General features: G+C 41.1%; 1 protein-coding gene across 9 annotated transcripts in view; it reads left to right on the top strand.

Moving 5' to 3' along the window:
* Nucleotides 1–25229, top strand: part of LOC135697433 (collagen alpha chain CG42342) — a 405805-nt gene that overhangs the window by 356965 nt on the left and 23611 nt on the right. For 6 of the 9 annotated variants that reach the window (XM_065217107.1, XM_065217104.1, XM_065217108.1 and 3 more), the window contains 4 exons: nt 12628–12814; nt 12877–13037; nt 13101–13310; nt 18960–19022. In XM_065217107.1, coding sequence (XP_065073179.1) covers nt 12628–12814; nt 12877–13037; nt 13101–13310; nt 18960–19022 — 621 coding nt within the window. Of the gene's footprint in view, nt 1–12627; nt 12815–12876; nt 13038–13100; nt 13311–18959; nt 19023–19238; nt 20518–25229 lie in introns of those variants that run through there. The other 3 variants (XM_065217110.1, XM_065217106.1, XM_065217109.1) reach the window with 2 other exon arrangements.

The following is a 25229-nucleotide window of genomic DNA, read 5'->3' as shown; positions in this document are numbered from 1 at the left end:
CCATATTCCACTAATGAGTGTATTCCACACTATTTGCAGCTGGCAATAGTATGCTGGGCCGAATAGAAACATTTTAACCGGATCTAAAACCAAATAATAGAAAAAAATCCAAGGATAACGCTAAACTTGACATCCGTTCACAAGCAAAGCCTACTGACTGATCAATCTTTTTAATGTTTCAAAGTCAGCATTTTTTTTAAATCCAGGATATTGATGTGAAAGTTTGTTAAAATTTTAAATTAAATTTCATGGGTACGAATCCTTATAAATCTTGTTTTTTTTATATATTTATTGGTCCGGAATTCGTCAAAACACAAATGATTCAGAATTTTATTTTTTAAGCCTTGAATTCTAATGAAAAGCTAAGTCCCTGATCTTCAAAATTTTCCTAAGTACGAAACCTTGAAACTGAAATACATCCGCGAGCTTTGAAGAAATGGTGGTGGATCTTAACAAATGTTTCTGGTCTAACAATTTTTGCCTGGTTTTAAATATTTCAAGTCTTAGCCTTCTACAAAAAAATCATTGTTTCCCATTCTTATATGATTGGTGATATCATTATACTTTGTAATGCAGTTATGAATAGGGATTGAGAAATATTTCCCCGAATTTAGAGATTCCCTGGCAACCAATAAAATTGCCTGAAATTCCCTGATTTTCCAAGTTTCTGTTCAGGTTGTCGAACTCTGATTAGCATAACTGCCGTTTGGCATTAAGGTGTGAAAGAACAGCTAATGTTCAAAAGAGAGTAATTCTCGCTGAAACCAGGCCGCTGTTGACACAAGGTCTTTAAATATTTAAATATATCGACCAACCAGAAACTGATTAAAAAATGGGATTGTCACTTTCCTTGGCACAAATTAATAGACCCCTCGCTCGCCAAGGGGCCTTACAGTTTTCAAAAAAATTAATTATTTTCATGTTAAATCTTTGAAATTTCATATGGAACCGTCCTGCAACCAACACGTTATTATGAAGAGGATAGGGCTTTCATTCGGAATGGTGGATTTGGCCGCCATCTTGGATTTTATCAGAAAATATAATGTCTGCCATGCTAGTAAAGGGTGATACGGTCAAAATTTGGTCAATATCAACTTGACGTATTTCTTTCAATTTTGCATTTAAAAAACCTGAACACCCCTCATTTTGAAGGTGTGTGTGTGTAGAATGTTGCTCCTATTTTGATTTTGGAATTCACTCTTCAGTTGTCAAAATGCCGTCCAAGCAAGAAGAGCAGCGTATCAAAATTTTGCTCGCGCATCGCGAAAATCCGAGCTACTCGCACGCAAAGTTGGCAAAATCGCTAAAAGTTGCCAAATCAACCGTTACAAATGTAATTAAAGTGTTTGGGGAACGTTTGTCGACAGCGAGGAAGTCTGGATCGGGGGGAAATCGAAAACCGGAAGCCGCTGAGACGACAAAGAGAGTTGCCGGTAGTTTCAAGCGAAACCCTAACCTCTCTCTCCGAGATGCCGCAAATAAGCTGGGTGTATCGTCTACAACCGTGCATCGAGCCAAAAAACGAGCCGGACTATCGACTTACAAGAAGGTAGTGACTCCAAATCGCGATGATAAACAAAATACGACGGCCAAAGCGCGATCCCGGAGGCTGTACACGACGATGCTGACGAAGTTTGACTGCGTGGTAATGGACGACGAAACCTACGTCAAAGCCGACTACAAGCAGCTTCCGGGACAGGAGATTTATACGGCAAAAGGAAGGGGAAAGGTAGCAGATGTTTTCAAGCACATGAAACTGTCAAAGTTCGCAAAGAAATATCTGGTTTGGCAAGCCATCTGTACCTGTGGCTTGAAAAGCAGCATTTTCATAGCTTCCGGGACTGTCAACCAAGAAATTTACGTGAAAGAGTGTTTGAATAAACGTCTGCTGCCTTTTCTGAAGAAACACGGTTGTTCCGTACTGTTTTGGCCGGATTTGGCATCTTGCCATTACGGTAAAAAGGCCATGGAGTGGTACGCCGCCAACAACGTGCAGGTGGTTCCCAAGGACAAGAACCCTCCCAACACACCAGAGCTCCGCCCAATTGAGAAATACTGGGCTGTTGTCAAGCGGAACCTAAAGAAGACCAAAAAAACTGCTAAGGGCGAGCAGCAGTTCAAGGCAAACTGGCTTTCTGCGGCGAAGAAGGTGTACAAGGTGGCTGTACAAAATCTGATGGCAGGGGTCAAGCGTAAGGCCCGGCAATTCGGATTTGGAAAAGCGGAAGCCTAACTGAATATTTTTCCTGAATTTTATACTAATTGAACTTGAAAAAGAAATTTAATTTGATTTTTTAAATAAACGATTTCACTGATTTACACGCGTTTTCCCTTGACCAAATTTTGACCGTATCACCCTTTAGTCTATAGGCAATGTTTTCAAACATCGATCACGTTAATCTCATCTTCGTCGTCTGAAACCTCCTGATAAGGACGATTCTGCTGCAGGCTAGGTGCTGCTTTGACTTTGATTGCGCGTCATACGTGGAAAATGTGAACCTCGTTATAGATTTTTTTGTTTCATAGTCATAGTCATTGCTCACCTAATCTCTAGATAGATCGTCAAGAAATAGAGTACGCAAAAAGACTATGGTCATCAATCAGTGTGACGAAATACTTGAATCCACTTAGAGAGTATGCTTCCATTGGACCGAAAACATCCGTAAGAATCGTATCAAGTACAGCCGTTGACTTCTTCTCTGTGGATTTTGGAATGGCTTCCGAATTAGCTTACATTCGAAACAAGGTTCGCAAACTTCATGGATTTCGCAAATACACACTTGAATACCACTCGCCAAGTGCTCACTGTTGAATGACAGTTTCCTATCGATGGCCCAAACGTGACAATGCTGCATATGACTCTGTCCAGCAAGCATGGCTCGTTCGCCGTACAACTTCAGTCGATACAGACCACCATGCTTGAATGCTACAGCTGCTACTTCTTGCTTGAACAATATTTGACATCCTTCCGTTCCAAATTAGACATTTGCGTCTCTTCCAATAAGCTTACTCACGGAGATAAGGTTCATTGCCAATCCAGGAACATATAGCACATTGGACAAGGTAATGATCATCCGCTCACCGTTGGAATCGACACAAAAGATCTTCACAGAACCAGCTCCTTGAACTTTGACTTCTTTACCACTGGCGAGGAAAACTCTTCTCTGCGTTTGACTGCAGTTGAAGTCTTGTTTCCAGTTTTGTCTCGATTATTTAAGTTATTGAAGGCCGGACAATCTTTTATCTTCATTCCTCAAAAATAACAGGTCAGCTTCGCTGCATCTACCTTGAGCGCAGATTCACCAACGAAGACATCATTTTCGTGTAGCTTACGGGCGTAATCCAAAACCTAGACGAAAGACATATTCAGCTATTCATTCTTCAAAATTAGCAAATCCGTCCGAACGTTCTCATAGGAACCAAAAGGCAACCGTAGGTGTCGAATGACTAATGTAAACTGCCCTCCTTTTTTACACATTCTGCACACAAAATAACTTACCCCTCACAGAATTTACCACCAATTTTTATGTATGGGACGGGGCAGAAAGTATCTTTTGTGTAGGATATGTAAAAAATGAGGGACTTCAAATGTTAAACTAAATGCATATATAGAGGTACCAGACATGTTTTGTAGTGACAGGTACTCTATTTTGTAATCTGTGAAAGGGAAATCACAAATCGAGTGTCATCAAAATACATGGCATGTTGAGAGATTGAGTTCGTGAGAGAGAATTTTCTCACTTAAATTTGAATTTTTTGGCTTGTTGGGGACTGGTAGTAAAGCAGGTAAAACTGTAGGGGGGAAAATCATTTTTTCTTGAATTGTAGCTTGTTTAACAATAATTTCCGGGAAAAAACTAAACGACAAAATCCCTGACTAATTTATTTAGGTTGTCATTCACTTTTTTTGACCTGAATATGCATTGAAAGCGAATTATTCCCACTTCTCTCAAATTCTATATGGGGATTTTTATCACTTCCTACCAGCGGAACAGCGCCATCTCTGTGCAAAATGGCCGGACGATATGATAAATTGTAGATGATCTACTTCTTGACAGGAACCAACATATACCATTCCGGTTCATCGGTCTGAAATTCCCCGAGTAATGTTCTCCTTTGAAAGGTTCAGCGATCCGCCACACCTCCATCATAATATCGGGAAGTCACGAGTTCGTTTGAGGCTCCCCTCCTTGGTTTCAAAGCCACTTGTAAAAATACACGCTGCCCGGGGCTCAGAAGCAGCCATTGCAGCACAGTCCTGCAGTCGAACCACAAAGGAAATGTGGAACCAGCCTAGACAAAAATCACAGCAGATCCATCCAATTTCAGTATCACTGCTCAGACTTCATCGTTCAGATTCACACTTATTAGTATATTTTTCCCGATCTGTCATCAAAGTTCACTGGTTACCTCGTCGTCACGGTAAAATATTCATTGTCGAACGTTGGACAGTCGCACGGAGGGGTATTTGGCAAATTTAGCTGGCCAAAACCCCTTTTTTTCAAAAGGGGGCTAACTGTCAATGAAGTAGTGCATTAAACACGTTAATAATTGGTGAACAATACCAATTACTTAAAGGGTGATACGGTCAAAATTTGGTCAAGGGAAAACGCGTGTAAATCGGTGAAATCGTTTATTTAAAAAATCAAATTAAATTTCTTTTTCAAGTTCAATTAGTATAAAATTCAGGAAAAATATTCAGTTAGGCTTCCGCTTTTCCAAATCCGAATTGCCGGGCCAGTTTTTTTTTTGGTCTTCTTTAGGTTCCGCTTGACAATAGCCCAGTATTTCTCAATTGGGCGGAGCTCTGGCGTGTTGGGAGGGTTCTTGTCCTTGGGAACCACCTGTACGTTGTTGGCGGCGTACCACTCCATGGCCTTTTCACCGTAATGGCAAGATGCCAAATCCGGCCAAAACAGTACGGAACAACCGTGTTTCTTCAGGAAAGGCAGCAGACGTTTATTCAAACACTCTTTCACGTAAATTTCTTGGTTGACAGTCCCGGAAGCTATGAAAATGCTGCTTTTCAAGCCACAGGTACAGATGGCTTGCCAAACCAGATATTTCTTTGCGAACTTTGACAGTTTCATGTGCTTGAAAACATCTGCTACCTTTCCCCTTCGTTTTGCCGTATAAAACTCCTGTCCCGGAAGCTGCTTGTAGTCGGCTTTGACGTAGGTTTCGTCGTCCATTACCACGCAGTCAAACTTCGTCAGCATCGTCGTGTACAGCCTCCGGGATCGCGCTTTGGCCGTCGTATTTTGTTTATCATCGCGATTTGGAGTCACTACCTTCTTGCAAGTCGATAGTCCGGCTCGTTTTTTGGCTCGATGCACGGTTGTAGACGATACACCCAGCTTATTTGTGGCATCTCGGAGAGAGAGGTTAGGGTTTCGCTTGAAACTACCGGCAACTCTCTTTGTCGTCTCAGCGGCTTCCGGTTTTCGATTTCCCCCCGATCCAGACTTCCTGGCTGTCAACAAACGTTCCCCAAACACTTTAATTACATTTGTAACGGTTGATTTGGCAACTTTTAGCGATTTTGCCAACTTTGCGTGCGAGTAGCTCGGATTGGGAACTAGACGTAGCTGAGAGTTTAGAAATATTTAAACATAATCCATCAACATTGCTTAATAGAGATCAAGGAAACGGATACTCGAGATTCTTTAGCATGCTACCTAAAACAACACATCGTAGCATGCCTCTACCTGTTGGAGACTGAATTCTTGATAGAGCTGGAATTAGGGTGTAACAGCTTTTGTAAACAATGACTTCTCTAGATGATTTCTCGAAACTCAAGGCACGCCCACGCAAACCAACATAACCAACGGGAAGGGGAAGTCTTCCCCTACCCGATGGCGATGTTGATTTGAGTGAGCGAATCTTGGCTTTCTAGAAATCATCGAGAGAAGTCATTGTTTACAAAAGCTGTTTCGCCCTAATTCCAGCTCTATCTAGAATTTAGGTACCTGGTTAGGAAAATTTTGACATGGGAGTGGATACATGCTGATTTTTAGTACCTATTGATTAGTATATAACTCGTAGATAAAAGATGGATTCTTCAGTGTTGTTGAGTACTTGGCACTGATGAAGTCTGCAAGTAGTAGACAAAATACGCGTATCTGTCAAAAGATAAGCAATTATAACGGAATTTAAAGGAAATAAACCAACCCACTCAATGCACCCAATACTTGTTTTTCTATTTTTCGGTTCTGTTCACTTGCTGTAGCAGTTCAAAGCATCAAGTAGGCTGCGCTGAAAATCTGACGTGTTGTTTTTTTCAGCTGCGTTTCTTCCTTCCGGAAATTGAACAATTATAGTTTCAAAATACTTTAAATTATGTGCCAAAACTTATATCCAAGAAGTGATCAGTGTCAATTTTGAGTCGGTCGTTTTGTTTTTTTTTCTTTTTCTTTATTTGGTTGATGATCCGGTCCCAACTTGCTACCAGAACCAAACATCAAAGTGCATTTATTCACAAGCTGCTTATTCATCTCTGTCTACGACTTTTTGTGAGACAACTGGCTCTGATCATCGCTAACGTGCAATCTAATAATGTACACTTGAAGGATCGGGGCTGGTCTTTTTCACGCTGCGTGCACAGAGTGACATGAAGAAGAAAAGTGATATTTAGTTATTGTGTGGTTGGATTCGCTGGAGGAGGAATTGTTTAAAAATGACTAGAGAAAATTAAGCATCAGGAATGCGCTCCCGTATATATTGATTTGGTGAGTACGTTCCAGTTGAAGATTGTTCGCTCCCTTTTTTGAATACATTTCATTAATCAAACATTATTATATGCTGGGTTTGGGGGGCAGCTTACGGGTTTCAAAGGATTTGTAGACTGGACAAGGGTTCGTGGATTTGCCAGTCCCTTGTCACGTATTGATAGACGTACATCTTGTCGTTTGTCTTCCAAAGGTCTTCAATGAAGTTGATTCACCCTGCTGCAACAAACCATCAGGCAGAACTTTACAACCAGTGCTGTAGAAGTTGATGCAAGCTGTCTTCGCTTATCGTTTCCACAAAAAAAAAAACCCTGCCCCTAACTGCCTCCGAGTACGCTGGAGACATTTCTTTTGGCTCAGTTCTATAATATGTTGATGAAATTTTTTATCTAACTGCACCACAACTATACATTTTTAAACTTTATGTATTTCATGATAATCTCGCTTGTTTGAAGAACAAATTTATAGTTCTGAGCCAAAATTTCAGCTCGGTTGGTCATAACAGAACAAAGCTACAACATGTGGCTAGTTTGTATAAAAATCGTACAATTTTATTGGCCGCGGTTACCGTTCGGGTAAACACTTTAAATTTCTTTGTGGATATCTCGTAAACCATCAACACCACTGAGCACACTGCAAATAGATAAACTGTGTCCATAGCCCATTGCTGCAATTATACGGATCCAAAATAAATATGAAAATGCCAGAGTTTAACAAAGAAATGCTGAAGTGATGAAGCAATGAAATTGGGTTGTTAGTGGAATGCTTATATAAAACAGCAAAATAGGGTTACCTTCCATTTAATTCCACTTAATGAATTTGTTGCAAGAGGATAAATATATCGTGAAGCAAAGTAAAACTAGAATACAAGACAAAACTAGGCCTTCTTGTGGATGTACCCAAGTCAGGATTTGAAAATACGAATGATGGTAATACCAGTCGGCGTTTTTTCGCAGAACTAACTATTTCAGCCGATACAGCTGGGATTGATTACAATCTACTCGATCGCTTCAAACTTATTTTGGAGGATATATCTAGTGGCCATAAAATTGACATCAACAAATTTTCTATTTATACACAAGGCACCGCTAAACTGTATTTGGAATTATATCCATGGCAGCCGATGACGCCCACGACTCATAAAATATGTAGACACGGTGGGTTTGTTATTAAAAATGCACTACTCCCCATAAGGGCAGCTTTCAGAAGAAGCAGTAGAGGCCAGGAACAAGCATTCGATCATACCGTGAGAATTTCGCAAGGACATTTTCTAGAAAATCTATGAAATTTTCTACGACTTCTAATATTTAGTATGATAATCATGTAGATTTCCAGCGGCGCCGGTGGTGTAGTGGTAAGCATGATTACCTCTCACCCCAGCAGCAGGCCTGGGTTCAATCCCAGTCAGGGCCGCCGGGATGTTCTGAGGCATAACATCTCTGATCACGGGAAGTAAAGCCGTTGGTCCCCGGTTCATGAGTTGATGGGTCGATAGATAGGGTCCAGGCATGGGAGCTGCCTCCCTGGCGTCGGTAGCATTGGTGCTCAGCACGGAAAACAAGATCGAAGAAAAACAAATCGAGGAAAAAAATATGTAGATTTTCGTTTTTCACTAGGAATGAGACAAACACCGCGAAATAAATCCAAACCAGTCTTTGGAAATGGTGTTGCCAGTTGAGCCTACAGTTGATATATTTATACAGTATCTAATTTGGATGAATTGTCGAATAGCACATCCTATAGACCAATACTTGAAGAATATTACTGAAAGGATACAAAAAAGTGATTTACGAAGATTCCCAAGATTCTGGGGCTTTGACATTTGTTTAGAGTCTGAAACTAGAACATTTCTTTATAAATTTTTGTGATGCAAGATTTGGAGAGAAAATAATTAAAATGTGAGGTTTTAAATATTGTCAAGATCACAGATTTGAAAAAAAAAATATCACGCTGGAGTCATAATTGTCAAGGCTCTGAGACTAGGAAGCATTTGAAGGGTTATAACAAATAAAATATCATTCTATAGAATCTTGCGGACACACCCTGGAAATTTTAGTAAAATTTAAAAGTAGTCAAAGTGATGATTTCAAACAAATATTGAGGAGGAATCCCACATAATTTTCGAAGCAGAAGTTCTGAGCAGAATTCCATTCTGACATGAAGTCCTTAGAAATTGTTAGATGAAGGATGCAAGTTCTAAATTAAATTCGTAGGTAATTTTGAAAGATTTCAAAAGAAGTTGTGGAAAATTCCTACATAATTCTGAGATGGGGATCGAGAGGAAAATGACACATGAATTTTAAGAAGAATTATAATAGAATTATGATGAGAATTCAACAAGAAACAGAGTTCTATGAGTGTTCTGGGGATAATTTCAACCCTAGTGCGAAAGATTCATCACAGAGCTTTAACAAAATTGATTACAAAAAAATGCTGATTATTAGAAAGAAATTCTTTAAAATACTCCACGGGGTTTCTAAATAAAATTTCGAAAGATTTCTGCTGTTTTGAATAGAGTGAAAAGAAAATTTTGAAAAGAATTTCAAAAGAATCAAAGTCTCCGAATAGATTCAAGAGAATTCTAAGAAGGACTCCAATCAAATTTTTCGAAGGAGTTTCAAGAAAATTCCAAAAAGAATTCAACGGTGCGGAGTGTTTTCTGGTTAATTTCAGAAAAAAAAATTATGGTATTTCAGAGCAGGAATCCAAGTTAATTCAGGAATTCATATCATGAGAATTTTGAATAAAATTGCATGTTTATATTTATTACGAATTGAAAACGAAAAATTAAAACCTTGGAAAAGAATAGTTCAGATTCGGCTTTTACAAATATTTGTTTCTAAAGTCGAGCATCTTCAATATTTACTTTTAATACCCATGCGCTTTACATCTGAAATTAAAACGACGAAAATCAATTTCAAATATTGCTGAGCGATTAAATTCTAAAAAAAAAAAACAATAAGACGGGAACCTGAAGAAAATTATGCAGCAAATTATTCTGAAATTCTAGTACAAAAATTTGTTCCTATATGGTATGGTAAATTTATTTTTCCCGGTTCTCTCGTCGAATTCCCGGGTTTTTCCCGGTTTTCCCGGTTACTTTTCAAATTCCCGGATATTTCCCGTTTTTCCGGGTCGCTGGCCCCCCTGCTCTAAAGCTACACTTAATCGCTAGTAAAAGATGTGGAAGTTACCTTCGTATACCAAAGATACACCAATGTATGTGGTCATAGTATCATTATATAGGTGTCAAACCATTTTTTTCCGGTGCAACATAAAGGAGATAAAATTGGGCAAACGTTACTCTCAATACACAAAGTTACACCCATGCACGGTACTGGTAGGTGTTTTTTTTTAAATGAAAATATGCCATGGTCTTACTATCATTATGAAGGTGTCAACACATGTTCGGTAGCAGTTTTAACATTATATTTAGTGTAACAAAAAAGGGGAAAAATGATAGACAGTAACCCTAGCAAGCCAAAGTTGCACCCATTTACGGTACTGTTAATTAGTTTAATTCTTAAAATATACCATGCAAATGATCGTAGCACCGTTTTAGAAGTGACAAAACGTCTTTTGTGGCAGTTTAGGACTATTTTCCGGCATAACAAAAAGAAGAAACAAATTGTGGAAAGTTACCCTCATAATTCAAAGTTACACCGATGTACGGTGCTGGTAATTGGTTTTCAGTCTGAAAATATTCCATGTATATGGTAATAGTACCGTTATAAAGGTATTAAAATGACATCTGAAATAGTTACAACGTAAATAATATCAAATACCCCTACTTGAGTCGGTTGCACGAGCATTTGATTTTGATCACGATTCAACCCTGCCCAAGTGTCATCGCCGCCTGCTCCGTTGGGAGCGATTCGTTACAACCTGAATTAGAACAACTGCTCACCACGGCAGAGCTGAACTCCCATCCCTCAAAAGCCCTCCACCATAACTCATCATGTTAGTATACACAATTACTACCACCGTAACCGCACACAACTAACTACCCAGGTACACCCGTGTTCCAACAACCGCAAACTCCATGGCGTTAGCTAGAGCTGGCTGTGACTTGCTCACTTGCTGTAATACACTCTCCACATCATCAGCTTTCCGATGCTGCTGGCTCCCCGACCATACAATGTTCAGCTCCCCTTTTTTTCGAACCGAGCAGCCAATATTTTTAGCAATCAACACACACGGTAACATCCCACAGGGACAGAAGCAGAACCAGCAGCAGCAGTAGGTACTTTGTACGGTGTGGTGTGGTTGGTGATTGCACCGACATTTATTTTATTAAGCTCGCTGGAAGCCACAAAAATTGAATTTAATCTTCCTGTCACCCCGGTCGATTGTTGTTCATTGACTGGCGCACCGGATGTGTGCGGGACATGGAGCGATCTTCCGACCGGGACAACAGAAAAGGGTAATTCTATGACAATCAGATGTACCAGCGCGAAATTGGCTTAAGGTCACTGAACTGAAATTGAAGGTACGTATCACCCGAAACCGTAGTTGGCACTGACGCTTTGTGTTTGGTTTAATTCGCTTCTTTCTCTAACCCTGCTTCACTGCAGACCTTTAATGTTGCACTTTCAGTAGAATCCGTAGTAATTAGCACCACTGACTGGGCCGGGGGTAGTGTTCGGGGATTAGTCGGGCAGCACGCTTACTGCAGCACTAATCTATGTTGCACACCTGTGTGTACCTTTTCTGTGTAAACGACGACGACGATGACCAAAAAAAAAACAAGCAAAAAGGCGAAAGGTAAGTTTAATTTGATTCTAATTTCCGTCCATTAATTCTTGTTTAACACCGCCGCTTTACGACACGGCTTTGCCTCTGCAGCTTTGACCGAACAAAGAGCACACATTTTAACTAGACAAGTCGAGCAAAATGGCACAAGCGAAGTACGAAATTACGCACACCGAAAGTGCGACAAAAATGTATGTCTACATTGCTCCACCATTCTGCACAGGACGACGCCATGCAGCGACGATGGAGCAAGGGGCGCAGCACTAGCATTTCATTTATTATTTCGGGCCCATGCCGGCAGACAGACAGACAGACAGACGGAAGAGATTACCGAGGCACAATTTGGAGTATCGTTTAACTCTACAAGTGACAGTACTACTGGTAGACACTAGACAGTATATAGGCTAGAAGAAAGGGAAAGACGTGAGGATTTTCATCTGAGTGCTGATGGGAAAATGAGGGAAATTGTTGAAACGTGTAGCTAGGGTTGTCATTGAACATTTTCCGGATTCCTTCTGCGATAGCAAAATTAAATTTATAAATTAATGACCACCCTTAGCCAACTAGATGAACACCACGCGCCTCCGCCTTGAAGTGCACATGTTCAACATGCAAAAAATAAACACAAAACCCAAAACAACAAATCAGCATTTGAATAAAATCCCTTCGTCTTCTCGCGGACGTATCTACCAGCAGAGAAGAGTGAGTGATGACGAAAGTAGGCAGAAACATGCAAACGTTATTTTCGCAATAAATTCGCCACTTTGGTGGTGTTTACACGTTCGCCTCTTCTGCTGGGAGCAATCGGCGGCGTCCCACGTCACCGCAGTCTGCCTTTTTTTTATTCCGGAAGGGTTTAAGTGCATTTCCATCGAAATACGTAACACAATGCAATATGAACACAAAACAGCAGCAAAGTAGGCGAAAATCTGGGCGAATTAATTTCGCGTCGTTGTTTCTTTCTCTTTCGGTCTTCACTGCCGCGCCGTTTTAAATCATCCATTTCAATATTTCGCCATGGGTGGAATGCACTTTTTTCTGCAAAACGCGTGGTTCGCACCCACGGCGCGGTCTGATGATTCATTTCAGACGATTTTATTATGCACCGCTTTTACCTCTACTGTTTCTCTTCGCCCTCCGCAACTAGGGCCCCGGAAAGGATGACGACTATGACGAAGCAACGCTGGCACAGTTCCGAGGCCCTCCGGGTCCACCGGGACCGCCAGGACTGCCAGGACGAGATGGCCTACCAGGGCACAAAGGAGATTCCGGTGAAGTCGGTGCACCCGGTTCGCTTGGACCTCGTGGACTGGACGGAATGCCCGGAGAACCAGGTAAGAGATGCTGGTCATTACCATAATTTATTACAGATCTACATAGAATCCATTCCGAACAGGCATCGAAGGACCGCCAGGTCTACCAGGCTACCAAGGTCCCCCAGGAGAGAAGGGCGACCCAGGTGACATTGGACCTCCGGGTCTAATGGGTCCACCGGGGCTTCCTGGACCACCCGGCTATCCGGGCGTCAAAGGTGACAAAGGCGATCGAGGAGATTCCGTGAGTATTCCAACCGGAAAGCATCCAGCGGCCAGTCAAGTTAACCCTCACACCGTTTCCCAGAAGTTTAGGAAAATGCGACGGCGGCAAGACCACGAAGGCATGGCCGATGAACCCTACCGGGGGGAGATGCCGCACGGACCACCGGGTCCTCCTGGGCCACCGGGCTCTGTTGGGCACACGGGACAGCCGGGACCTCGGGGGTACGATGGCAAGAAGGGCGATCGAGGTGAAAAGGGACAGAAGGGAGAGTACGGACCGATGGGACTGCCGGTAAGTATTTCACTGGATAATGTCCATTTTCCTATGATGGGGGTTCTCAAGCAAGCAATAGAGGATCACGACTAGGATGCACAGCGGTCTAAAACCAAAAACCTACAAAACCTTATATAATAAATGTTATTTGTTAACTGCAGCAGGAGCTTGTGTTTTGTGTAGGAATAGGAATTTGAGCGGGGTTCTCTCTGTTTACACTCTTTAGTATGACTATGATTGCCCTGACAAGAACCTTATGAATATGAATTTTAGTTGGGACATATTCAGAAATTTAACTCTTTTGGGAAATATTGATGGCGCTGAAAAAGGCCGATGATAGTACAGGCTAAAGCCTTTGGAAGATGATGATGACGTGTAGACAGCTGGATCAGCCAATCGGACCGGAGAATCCCATATTCTTCGGTTCAATGATTGGGCACTCGCAAAAGTCTCGGCCCGTCTGCTGCTGGACATGGGTTGAACTGGTGTCTACAACAAGTTGGAAGGCCGCAGCGAGGGAAACCTCAACCTTGCTACGATGAATGGGCACTCGGAAGATTCTCGGCGCGACTGCTACTGGACACGGGTTGACTAGATGGCTGCGACGGGTTGGAAGGACGCAGTGAAGGATACCTCAACGACGAATGGGCACTTGGAAGAGTCTCGGCCCGGCTACTGTTGGACACGGATTGACCCGGTCGTTGGAAAGGCGCAGCGAAGGATCCCTCAACTTCGCTACGAAAAATGGGCACTCAGAAGAGTCACCGGGCCGAGACTCTTCTGAGTGCCCATTTTTCGTAGCGAAGTTGAGGGATCCTTCTACTTCCACACAGGGGTAATTGCTTTGTTGGTTATGTGAATAGATGAGATCATCCGATGATCAGACCAGAGATACGTTTGACACCCTGTAATACCCGGTAAAAACCCTGGATGTTATCACGAAGAACCTTACGATGCCGCTTGGCGCCTCCTTTACCAAGACCTTTTCCTCCTTTGCCACGAGCAGTAATTGTTGCTTGTTAGGTAGACGAGTGAACTACCTATCCTGTCACCACCTTCCTACTGCTGCTATTACTGCTTCTGTTGCCTGCTCACCACGCCGTCCGAAACGACAATGAGTTGAGACTGGACAGCAGCGCTCTTTTATATCTTTTCAGGTTAAGTTGATACTCTAAAAGCGTGAAAATTTAAAGGCACAAATGTCAGCTTCCACTGCTACTCCTTGTTTGCTGTGGTACTACAAACAGAGAGTAGCAATTTCAAATTTGTATGTTTTGTGGAAGCTGACATTTGTGCCTTTGAAGTTTTACCTTAAGGCTTTCTTAGAGTATCACCTTAAAGCAGAATGATGTTCAACCAATTGGTGCTCGATTATGACGACTGAGTTTGGGAAGAACGTTTATTTCATGAAAACAGTGATACAATTAACCCTTTTTATTTGTACATTGAACAATGCTTGACATTTACCACTTTTTTAATAGTTTTTTGTTGAAAATCAACAGTCAAAAGCAATGCTATCGATGCGTAGAAATATTTCTTATCGATAGGTGATAAAATTATTGAAATTGGTCCAGGTGCAGCTGAGCTATTAACGTTCAAAATCTTTCATAATTTAGTTACATGCTCCATTTTTGGTTTTCACAAAGTATAACCCATAGAGAAATCACAGACGTAGTCCTATGTCAAAAATACGTGATTGTTTGAGATTTGAGCTTAGCTTAGACTGACGGCACATATCAATGGTTGCTACTCCGTGATTGATCATAAACGTCTAATTTTTGATTTTTTTTTAAATAACAGCATGAAAAAATGGAACTTTTGAAATATTCAAACGATGGACACTTAAAAATTGATATAAATCGTAGATCTTATTCTTCTTCTTCTTCTTCACATTTCAAGCTTATTGCATATCACATATTGGCTTATTGCATGCTCTCAACTTAGTGTTCTAGATGCACTTCTACAGTTTTTAATTGAGAGCTTTCGATGCCTGTACCATTTTTGCAATAGTTTAATTGTGTGGCAAGTACAATCATACTCATGAACCAGCCGATGGCTGAAAGTCTCTTTAATAAAGAAAAATAAGATAAGACAATCACACACTATGCCCAGGGAAGTCGAGAAATTTTCCAACCCGATAAATTCCTAGACCGGACCGGGAATCGAACCCAGCTACCTCCAGCATGGTCTTGCTTTGTAGCTGCGCCTTTATCGACTGAGCTAAAGGAGGCCCCTAAATCGTAGATCAAGAACTTTTGCTAGAATTTTTGAACTTTTTGTTAACTCAGAAACCAATGTTTGAGACATTTTTGACGTAGAACTACGTCTGTGATTTTTATATGGGGGTACACTTTGTGAAAACCGAAAATGGAACATGAAACAAAATTGTGAAAGATTTTGAACGTTGATAACTCAGCTGCCCCTGGTCCAATTTCAAAAAAATCGATCGGCAATATCTTTACGCATCAATAGCAATGCTTCCGACTGTTGATTTTCAACACGAAACCATTGAAAAAGTGGTAAATGTCCAGCATTGACCAAAAGCGTCAAATTAACTAATAAATCGACTCATTACGTACATGCTTATGCTGCTTTCCAAACACAGTCATCAGAGAATCATGCCTAGACGAAAACTGTCGATGTAGTATTACGACGAGGCGTTGATCATTGACGGAGGAGCAACTAAGAAGGTCGGATAACGTTAACTCAACGGCCAACATTCATTGATACCATTGTTGTTGTGGATGATAGAAGAAAATAGCAGAAATAGTGTGAAATAGGTAAGTGAAGCCACGGTGATCACAAAAGAGGAAATCGATAGAGAATTGGCTTTCATCCTTCTGCTTCTAGCCCCCTTACAGTCGTCGTCACAGCAATGAAAACTAGCATCGCACCGCTTTTGGTTCTATTGGTTGCAATTTTAAGATCAGGATTCACTGTGATGCGATCAGTGAAAGCAGCAGAAATTTCTTTCCCAACTCTCTTGTGGAATCTTTTAATGGCTCTGAAAAGGGCCAGCTTTGTTAGCTTTCGCCGGAGAAATTAAGAGCGTTCACCACGAATACGACGAGCCAGCTGAATGTCCTTTGGCATAATTGTGACACGCTTGACGTGGATGGCGCACAGGTTGGTATCTTCGAACAGACCGACCAGATGGCCTTGCTGGATTCCTGCAACGGCCGAGCTCTGGAAGCGCAGATCGGTCTTGAAAGTCCTGGGCGATTTCAGGAGGAGCCTTTCCTCCGGTGGACTTACGAGCGGTCTGCTTGGTACGAGCCATTGTGCTTAGTTACGGTGGAGATACGATGAATCGAACACTTTGAATTTTCAACCGCTTTCTCCTCAATTTAATAACATGCTTTTGTTATGTTCAATCAATCAAAAACGATGGGAGAACAAAAATGCAACAACTTGCAAGAATAATTTAGCCTTCGAGTAGGTATAAAAGAGGTATTCATGGTCAAAATAAGCATCATTCTTTGTTAGACCGTCAAGCAGGTCAGTATGTATTGAGCTCGCTCTCTAGAGTTAAATGGTAAGTTCTTCGCATCCATTTCCTGTCAACCGTACCCGAAGGCAGCTTAAACAGCATAAACATTGCCTGGACGTGGCAAGGGAGGTAAAGGACTCGGCGAAGGAGGAGCCAAGAGTCATCGTAAGGTGTTGCATTAATATGGACCAACAAGTCTGTGCCATAAAAAGGGAGGAAGGTGTTGCATGATAACTTACAGGGTACTTTCTAGACTGTCGTCAAGCTCGTCGTGATAATGCGTATCTCCGGTCTGATCTACGAGGGAACCCGAGGTGTGCTAAAGCTGTTGCTGGAAAACGTCATTCGTGACGCTGTTAGCTACACTGAAGACGCCAAGCGTACGCTCTGAAGCGTTAGGGACGCACCCTGTATGGTTTTGGAGGTTAAGTTTCGTTCATTTTCCCTATCTGAAACGGCCCTTTTCACGGCCAATAACTAATTCCAAAAGAGATGGTTTAGGAGTTCTACTAAATTTGACATGAATGAAATTCCTGGAACCAGCACCTGCGGGGGATTTCAACGTAGACGTCTCGAAAGCTGAGAATAACGGATTCGTCCAATTAATCATTTTGTCAAGGTTCTGCATTCATTTTCCATCAGATGTCACTGCTGTTATTTGCGTGACATCAATCGGAAACTACACATAATTTGTTTTCCGTTAATTGTTCACAGATGACAGTGCAGTGCAAAACATGTCTGGTACCTCTATATATGCATTAAGATTAACATCGGAAGTCCCTCCCTTTTCACACATTCTGCACACAAAATAGCTCACCCCTCACAGCATTTCCTGCCAATTTTTATGTATGGGGCGGGCCCGAAAGTATCTTTTGTACAGAATATGAAAAATAGGAGGGACTTCAAATGTTAAACTAAATACATATAAAGAGGTACCAGACATGTTTTGTAGTGACAGGTAGGGGAAACGCTCCTATAGTTGCGGTACGTTAGAAGCGTTAGGTTCCTATAGTTGTGTACGGAGTCTCCATACACAACTATAGGAACCTAACGCTTCCAACGTACCGCAACTATAGGAGCGTTTACCCTACTCTATTTTGTAATCTGTGAAAGGGAAATCACAAATCGAGTGTCATTAAAATACATGGCATGTTGAGAAAATGAGCTCGTGAGAGAGAATTTTCTCTCTCAAATTTGAATTTTTTGGCTCTCTGGGGACTGGTAGTAAAGCAGGTAAAACTGAATGGGGGAAAATCATTTTTATTTAATTGTAGCTTGTTTTCCGGGAAAAAAAAAACAGAACGACAAAGTCCCTGACTAATTTCTTCAGGTTGTCGTTCACTCTTTCTGACCAGAATATGCACCGAAAGCGAATTATTCCCACTTCTCTCAAATTCTATATGGGGATTTTTATCACTTCCTACCTTCCTTCTCTGTGAAAATGGCCGGACAATATGATTAATTAATTAAGAATTTTCTGCAACTCGGTCTCGTATCAGACCCTAAGCTGCCGACTATATTGGGTGGCACATGCATCGATTTGGTGTTTGCTAGGAAAATACCGGAATTGCCAACCAAAAGGTTTATTACGTACTTCTCGTACCATCGCCCCTTGTTTGCCTTGTTGTCTGCTGTAAGTTTCTGAATAATTCTTGAATATGGTTGATCATTTGCTTTATTTCATAGCCACCGACGACACAGTAGTGGCAGTAGGATGCTTCCCTTTTGAACTGGGTGTTCACAGTATCCTTTTACAAAAACGTCACCTTACATACCGTTCATTTTAAAACCACATCACCAAAACGCCACATCAGCCACAAATCATGAAAATGGCCCGACCCAATGACGCGTTCATATAGATAAAATTGATAAATAGTACATTTTTTGCGATGGGCCCAATCCTAGATCCATAGGCCAACATTAGAGCCATTTCTCCTACTCCATTTTGAAAAATGTTCAAGATTCAAAAAGACCAAATTTTAGCAAAAAAAAAAGGGAGTTATTGTGAGTTATAAACGCAAAAATTATATCAAAATTCGTTCGGCCAAATGATCTGGAACTGCAAAAAAGCACCTCCAGAAATTCGTTCACTGTTGCAATAACAAACTATTTGGGAACCCCCGAGTAAAACAAAGTACAAACAAATTTCCTCAATCAATTTCTTCTTTCCTCACCAGGGTCCAATGGGAATGCGTGGCGATTCGGGTCCAGTCGGTCCAGTAGGCAAGGCAGGCCATCCGGTAAGTCACTTCCACCTTCAATTTACCCTTATACTTGATTCCTAACAATCGTCAAGCTTTTGCTTAGGGTGATACTATCCGACTAGGGTGCTCCACTAAAAGCAGGCCGTGAGAAATTCTAACAAACATTTACGATTTTTTTGTTTTGTTTCTTCTCCCTTCCAAACAACATTGCTTCCACTGGACTGGAATTGCTCCTCAATTAACAACACACAGGTGTGGGAATACTAATCTTAAGGACATCGTGATCTTCTTATTTTTTTCGCGCTATGATTTGATCATTTCGGAAACCTGTTCCAAAGTTGAGTTTCCTATTTATTTCGTTTGACAGTCAAACAATTCGAAGTTAACCAAAGGTCTTCTCGCGCTAGTAGGGCGGAATGGAAAATCAAAGCCAGCAGGTGAATACTCACTTCAAATGTGTTAGTTAAGTTTATTGAACAATTTAAGTATTATTTAGAATCGAACTTTTTTTTTCATTATTTAAACCTAAGGGAAAGGGAATATTTTACAAATCGTACTCGTCCAAAATGCAAACGACAAAAACCAACTAAGACTCTGATCAAGTATTCGAGAATTGAGAAACAACGGAAATGAACGTATTACTAGGGTAAGAACGAGGGGTAAGGCACACACAAAAAAAAAAACATATTTTTATAAGTGTTTATAAAAAACCAGCGCAAGCGAAAGGAGCAGTGACACAGAGCAAAACATAGAAAAAGTGCGATGTAAAATCTCAGAAGGTATAAAACTTACAAACAATTGTTGTTAGCCATTGATACTTCCTCTTGTTTCAGTGTCTTTTTTCGCTTTCAAAAATTTTTCGACGTAGGTAAAACACCAAAAACAAAAACAAAAAACCTTAACAAATAAATCAGACAGCTAGTTGTTAAATAAGGCAAATCGAAGAAACGAATGTGAACGCTGAATTCTTTCCCTCGGTTTACCTTCCTCCCCACCCCAAATCAGTTAGCCATATTTTTACCTCCACCATTTTAATATTTGAGTTCAGTTCTTCGGTTCTTCTACTTCTCTCGGGAACCCCAACTATTTAGGATAGGTGAAACAAATTTTATAGATTCATCAGAAAACAGAACAACATATCTCTATGCGAACAACAAAACAAACAACTATCATAACTTCCTTACCTACCAACTACTACTAAAAGCAAACTAAACTCTATCGTGTTGTGTAATTTATTCTATCTTTCAAAAAAAGCGCTATAATGGGAATGACAGAAAGCAAACGCAAATTTTACTCTTTCTCTCATCATAACCTCCATACAAATGACAAATAGCTGTCGGCATTTGATTTGAACAGACAAAAAAAAATCGCCCATCCATTCAACCATAAACCAAACCATCACCCATACACACACACACACACTCATGCACGTGGACAGACGGAGAAGATGTTTGTTAAATATTGTAAAGAGTCATATAGAAACAAGGAAGAAGAAAAAAAAAAGTCAACAAATAAAACAAAACTGATTGAGAAACCGAAACAAACATAAAACCTTAATCGCAGCAACCGAGAGCAATTTGAGCAAAAGAAACATCCATTAGGTAACAACTCAAACGCATTCGCATGTCTCCCGCCTGCTATGTACGACGCACTCACCGCATGCTTCGATCCAGACCGGAATTACACATTCGACCTCTCAACTTTCACTTCTTTCGACTAACAACTTCTCGTGTGAAGCAGGCCTACGACAGACGCAACGGCGACGGGCGGTTCTACCCAGGAGAGGTAGCCACTCACAAATCATCTAAATTAATTGAGCAAATTGAGACCAATTGGCCCGACCGTGCCCCGAACTGCGGGAGGGGGAGAAGAGATCTGTCGAATCTGTCTTCTGATGATACGCGATTTGGTCAATCAACCAACGGGATGGCATTTCCCGGACGACTGATTCTCGTCCCGGGGGAACAGAAATTGGGTTCAATTGATTGCTCGAAAGCCCTTCTGCAGCAGGCAATTAAAGTGAAATCAAATTTGTGACATCTGCTGAAACTTCTCATCTGCTTTAAAAAAAATTGCTAACCCCATCGCCGATAAACACGCTATGGGGGATCGAAGCGAAGGAGCCACATGTGTTCCATCGTTTGAAAATGACAGAGAACCTGCTGCTGCTACTAGATTCTAGCGTTGCTGATAATACGACGACGACGACGGCGACGAGCTCAGATTGCAAAACTTTTCATCCCTCGGTCGGGCAAATGCATTACTTTTTAATAAATTTTCCATCTTCGAACATCAATGCAGTAGCGGATCGAAGTCGACGAAAGTATGGTCCTGATTCTCTTTTCATGGTTATTCGGGCCAATGCTTTTAGCATTCAGCACGTGTTTCACATGGGGTGCGGAAACCGGGTTGCCAGAGCTTTCGGAATTGCAAGGTTGTCATCTGTGATTTTTTGGAGCCTTGAATTGTCTGTAATTGGTTGAAAATCCATGTTGTTTGCTTGTTAAAATGTTGAAAATTTTCATATCATCAAGTGAACCAGATTTTTTATAACGATCCTAAAAAATGTCTTAACCAATTAGAGCCCCTCTCTTTCAGTTCAGTTTGATAAATATTTGAGCGGAAGACGGCAGTTCGGTTCACCCGAAACTTAGTTATGTTTGTTTCCATTCTTCGACACTTTTCCTGGTTGGTCGCCTATATGCAGGGTTGCCAGGTTTTTTAAAATATCAGGCCACTTTCTAAAAAAAAACAGGATTAATCAGGATGGTGTTTAGGGCTTCGGTGGTTGTGAGGAAACTCAAACGAAAAAAAGTCGCCACTGTCATCAAAATTTGGCCATTTTGGAAGTGGTGATCCATTATTTAAAATCAGGATAACTCAGGATTAAACAAAAATCAAGATTAAAAAAAAATAACCATTTGACCTTTAATTTTATCAGGATTAAAAAAAATATCAGGATAAATCCTGATGAATCAGCATACCTGGTAACCCTGCCTATATATCAAATCCGACAAAAGTTTTATTCACATAAGCATGTTTGACTGCCCACGGATGCTACTCTTTTGTTGCCAGATCAGCTGTAATTACACAGAGAACCAATAGACCAGTGATGGCCAAAGTGCGGTCCGCGGGCCGCACGTGTGGCTTGGATCTGTATGATGCACCAACTTCAGCTTGAATTTCTTTTTGCATTTCGAATGTATGACCGAAATGTTTGAGAAATACGCACAATTCTATTTAAAATATCACCATCGAACAAAGATACAGCTATTGAAAGAAAGGGCCTGAGCACCACTGCAATAGACGATGCTTGGGACTAGCATTCATCCTCAATGCGTAAAAACTGGTGATCTCAAACTTTTCAATACCAGCGCCGGCCGCGTCCGAACGCAGGTCTAGAGAGGAATGTGTTGACGTGATACCCACAGCCGAGGAATCCTCTGCATTCCCACGAGAAATCACTGGGATGTTGGATAAAAGGGTTGGGTTTGCAGCAAGATTCGTTTTGCAGGGTGGCCACAGAACCGGGAAAACCGGGAAAAAGTCGGGAATTTGAAATGGACCGGGAAAACCGGAAAAAAAACCGGGAATTCCGAAACAAAACCGGGAAAAATCAAATTATATATTTTATTTTAATTTAATTGCATATGCACAAGTTCGCACTCTTTCTCAGTCCAACTTGCTCAATATAATTCGAAAATGCTAATCAGTCCCACCTTGATGTTGACTGGCGATGGCAGCTTTTATTCTCTTACACCGATTCCGTTTTCGAGGTGTACCTAAGACTGAGCGCCACCAAGTGCGAGCTATTGACAGCTCTGCATAATTCGCTTATAAACAAACATGCACCAGCTACACCCTGAAAAATTTGGGTGTACGGTAGTACAGATCTGCTGTTACTCCAGATCAAAAACGAACGACAATAAGCGGCTTAAAGCTTTTTTTTCGACGGCGATCAAGCGTCTGAAAAAGATTCAGCAAAGTTGGACGATCGGGTTCGTTCGACATTCTCTTTTAAAAGCTTTTTCGTTCACCTCACGTTCGGCTCTTCGCATGTATTGGTATGTTCTGAAACGTACCGACCCGACGACGAGCTATCAACCTTCGTCAATGAAAAAACTTCGTGTTTTTTTTTTCATTCATTTCGCGAGCATTGGCCTGTTCAAAACCGCAATTGCATTGAAAAAAGTGAGACGCGTTTTCCATCTGTGTTTATAAGTGCAAAACTATCAAATAAGAGTAGTGAAATTTGAGAAAGTTGGAGCAAATAACCATGACTACAAAATATTCGACGAGGTATGAGAAGGATTATCCATGGAGCGCGCCGGATCCCAAAGTACCGACTGCTGCTCGATGCACCTGGTGCAATAAATCATTCAAAATTGATACGATGGGGAGTAGACTGATGCAAAATTTAAAATTTTCGCTCCACAATATTTAAACGATTCCAAATCGGATCCTGACTAACCTCTCAAAATTTGAACCCATTTGGTGAGAAACTGAGATGGCACAAACCATTTGAAGTTTGTATGGGAATTACTATGATAAAACCAAGATTTTTGTTCATGTCTATCTAATAATTCACCATATTGGTCTGCTTCAAAAGCTTTCAACTGCACTTGTAGGAAAATTTCCCAGCTACAACTTTGCAGAAGACCACTTTTTGATTAAATGCAAGGATCAAAAGTTATCAATGGTTCAATACGCTGATGTCTTATGATCAAGCTCAATCAACTGCTCAGCAGGCAACATTGGTGTTTCTCGGGCGTTGAATAGGACACAAAAATCATGGCTACTATGTCACACTGCAAAATACAGTGTTGCCTACAGAGCAGCTGCTTGATCATGTCATAAGTTTACCAATCTCTTAAATAATTAATAACTATTTCCTGTCTCGTTTTACATAGAAACGATCTTCAGCAAAGTTTTCTATAAGAATGGCTATCGAACTGTTTCGCAGCTCAATATGGAAAAAGACTAGAAGGTAATGAACAAAAAGTTGAGATTTCCCATAGTAATTTACATGAAAACTTCAAATGGCTTGTGCGAAGTCTGTTTCTAACCAAATGAGTTGTAACTTTGGGAGGCTAATCAGGACCCGATTTGAAACCATTTAGGCACTGTGGAGCGAAAAAGTCAAATTTTGCATCAGTCTAATGGGGAGGGTGGCGTTTGGGAGTCATGAAAAAAGCAAAGGCCATCAGCATCAGGCTGCAGCACGTCGCTCAAATTTGCCGATCAGCAGCTTATTTGGAACGAATGGTAAGCTCCGAAATAACAAGCTTGATTATACCACAATGCACTGAAACTTGCAACGAAGCTTCGATTATTGTTTTGGTTGCTATCGAATCAAGTTCATCATGTGCTGAGACTTTAATACAAGAATTCTATGAATTGAATACTGATCTTCTATCTCAAATTTCAGATCGTTCAACAAATGATAAAATCATATCTTCAACTTCAAGTTTGACTGTCGATCCCAAGGTGAGTACAACTACCTTGGTCGATCCAATTCAGACAAATGCTTCAACATCATCTGAAGTGGCAGTAGGCGCCAATCAGGCTGTCATGAAAAAGTATTTTTTAAACGATTCGGTGACGTCCGCTGAAATTTTATGGGCACTTGAAACTGTGGCCACCCATGGTTCATACCGTAGTGCAGGTACCAGTGTTGCTCTGTTCCAGAAGATGTTTCCTGACAGCCAAATTGCTTCGAAGATGGAGATGAGCCGCACCAAAGTTGGTTATTTCATCACACACGGTCTGGCACCTTACTTCAAGAAGATCTTACTGACCAAAGTTGAAAGTTGCTCCGAGGTCGTCCTTGGATTCAAAGAAACACTGAACAAAATTGCACAACGGCAGCAACTTGATGTAAGCATTCATTTTTGGGATGAAGACAAGCAGGAAGTACAGACAAGATATGTAGGCTCAGCTTTCCTATCATCGACACGAGCGATTGACTTGATGAGTGGGATCAAGAAGTGTTTCGAAGCATATCCCGGACTGTTGGAAAAAGTTATTCAGGTGTCTATGGATGGACCCAACGTGAACTGGCGACTCCTTAACGATCTGTCCTCTGAATTGCAAGAGATGCGTGAGAGCAGTTCCTTCAGTCTACTCAGCATTGGCAGTTGCGGTCTTCATGTAGTGCATAATTCGTTCAAGAGCGGTATGCAGAAAACGGACTGGAAGATCGATCAGTTTCTGATGTCGTTGTACTACCTGCTAAAAGATGTT

This window comes from Ochlerotatus camptorhynchus, unplaced genomic scaffold (genome assembly GCF_037179485.1).
Source record: "Ochlerotatus camptorhynchus isolate MF236.1 unplaced genomic scaffold, CSIRO-AGI_Acam_v1.1 ptg000070l, whole genome shotgun sequence".
Classification (NCBI taxonomy): domain Eukaryota; kingdom Metazoa; phylum Arthropoda; class Insecta; order Diptera; family Culicidae; genus Ochlerotatus; species Ochlerotatus camptorhynchus.
The sequence above is the reverse complement of the archived record's forward strand: the minus strand, read 5'-3'. Positions and strand labels throughout refer to the sequence as shown.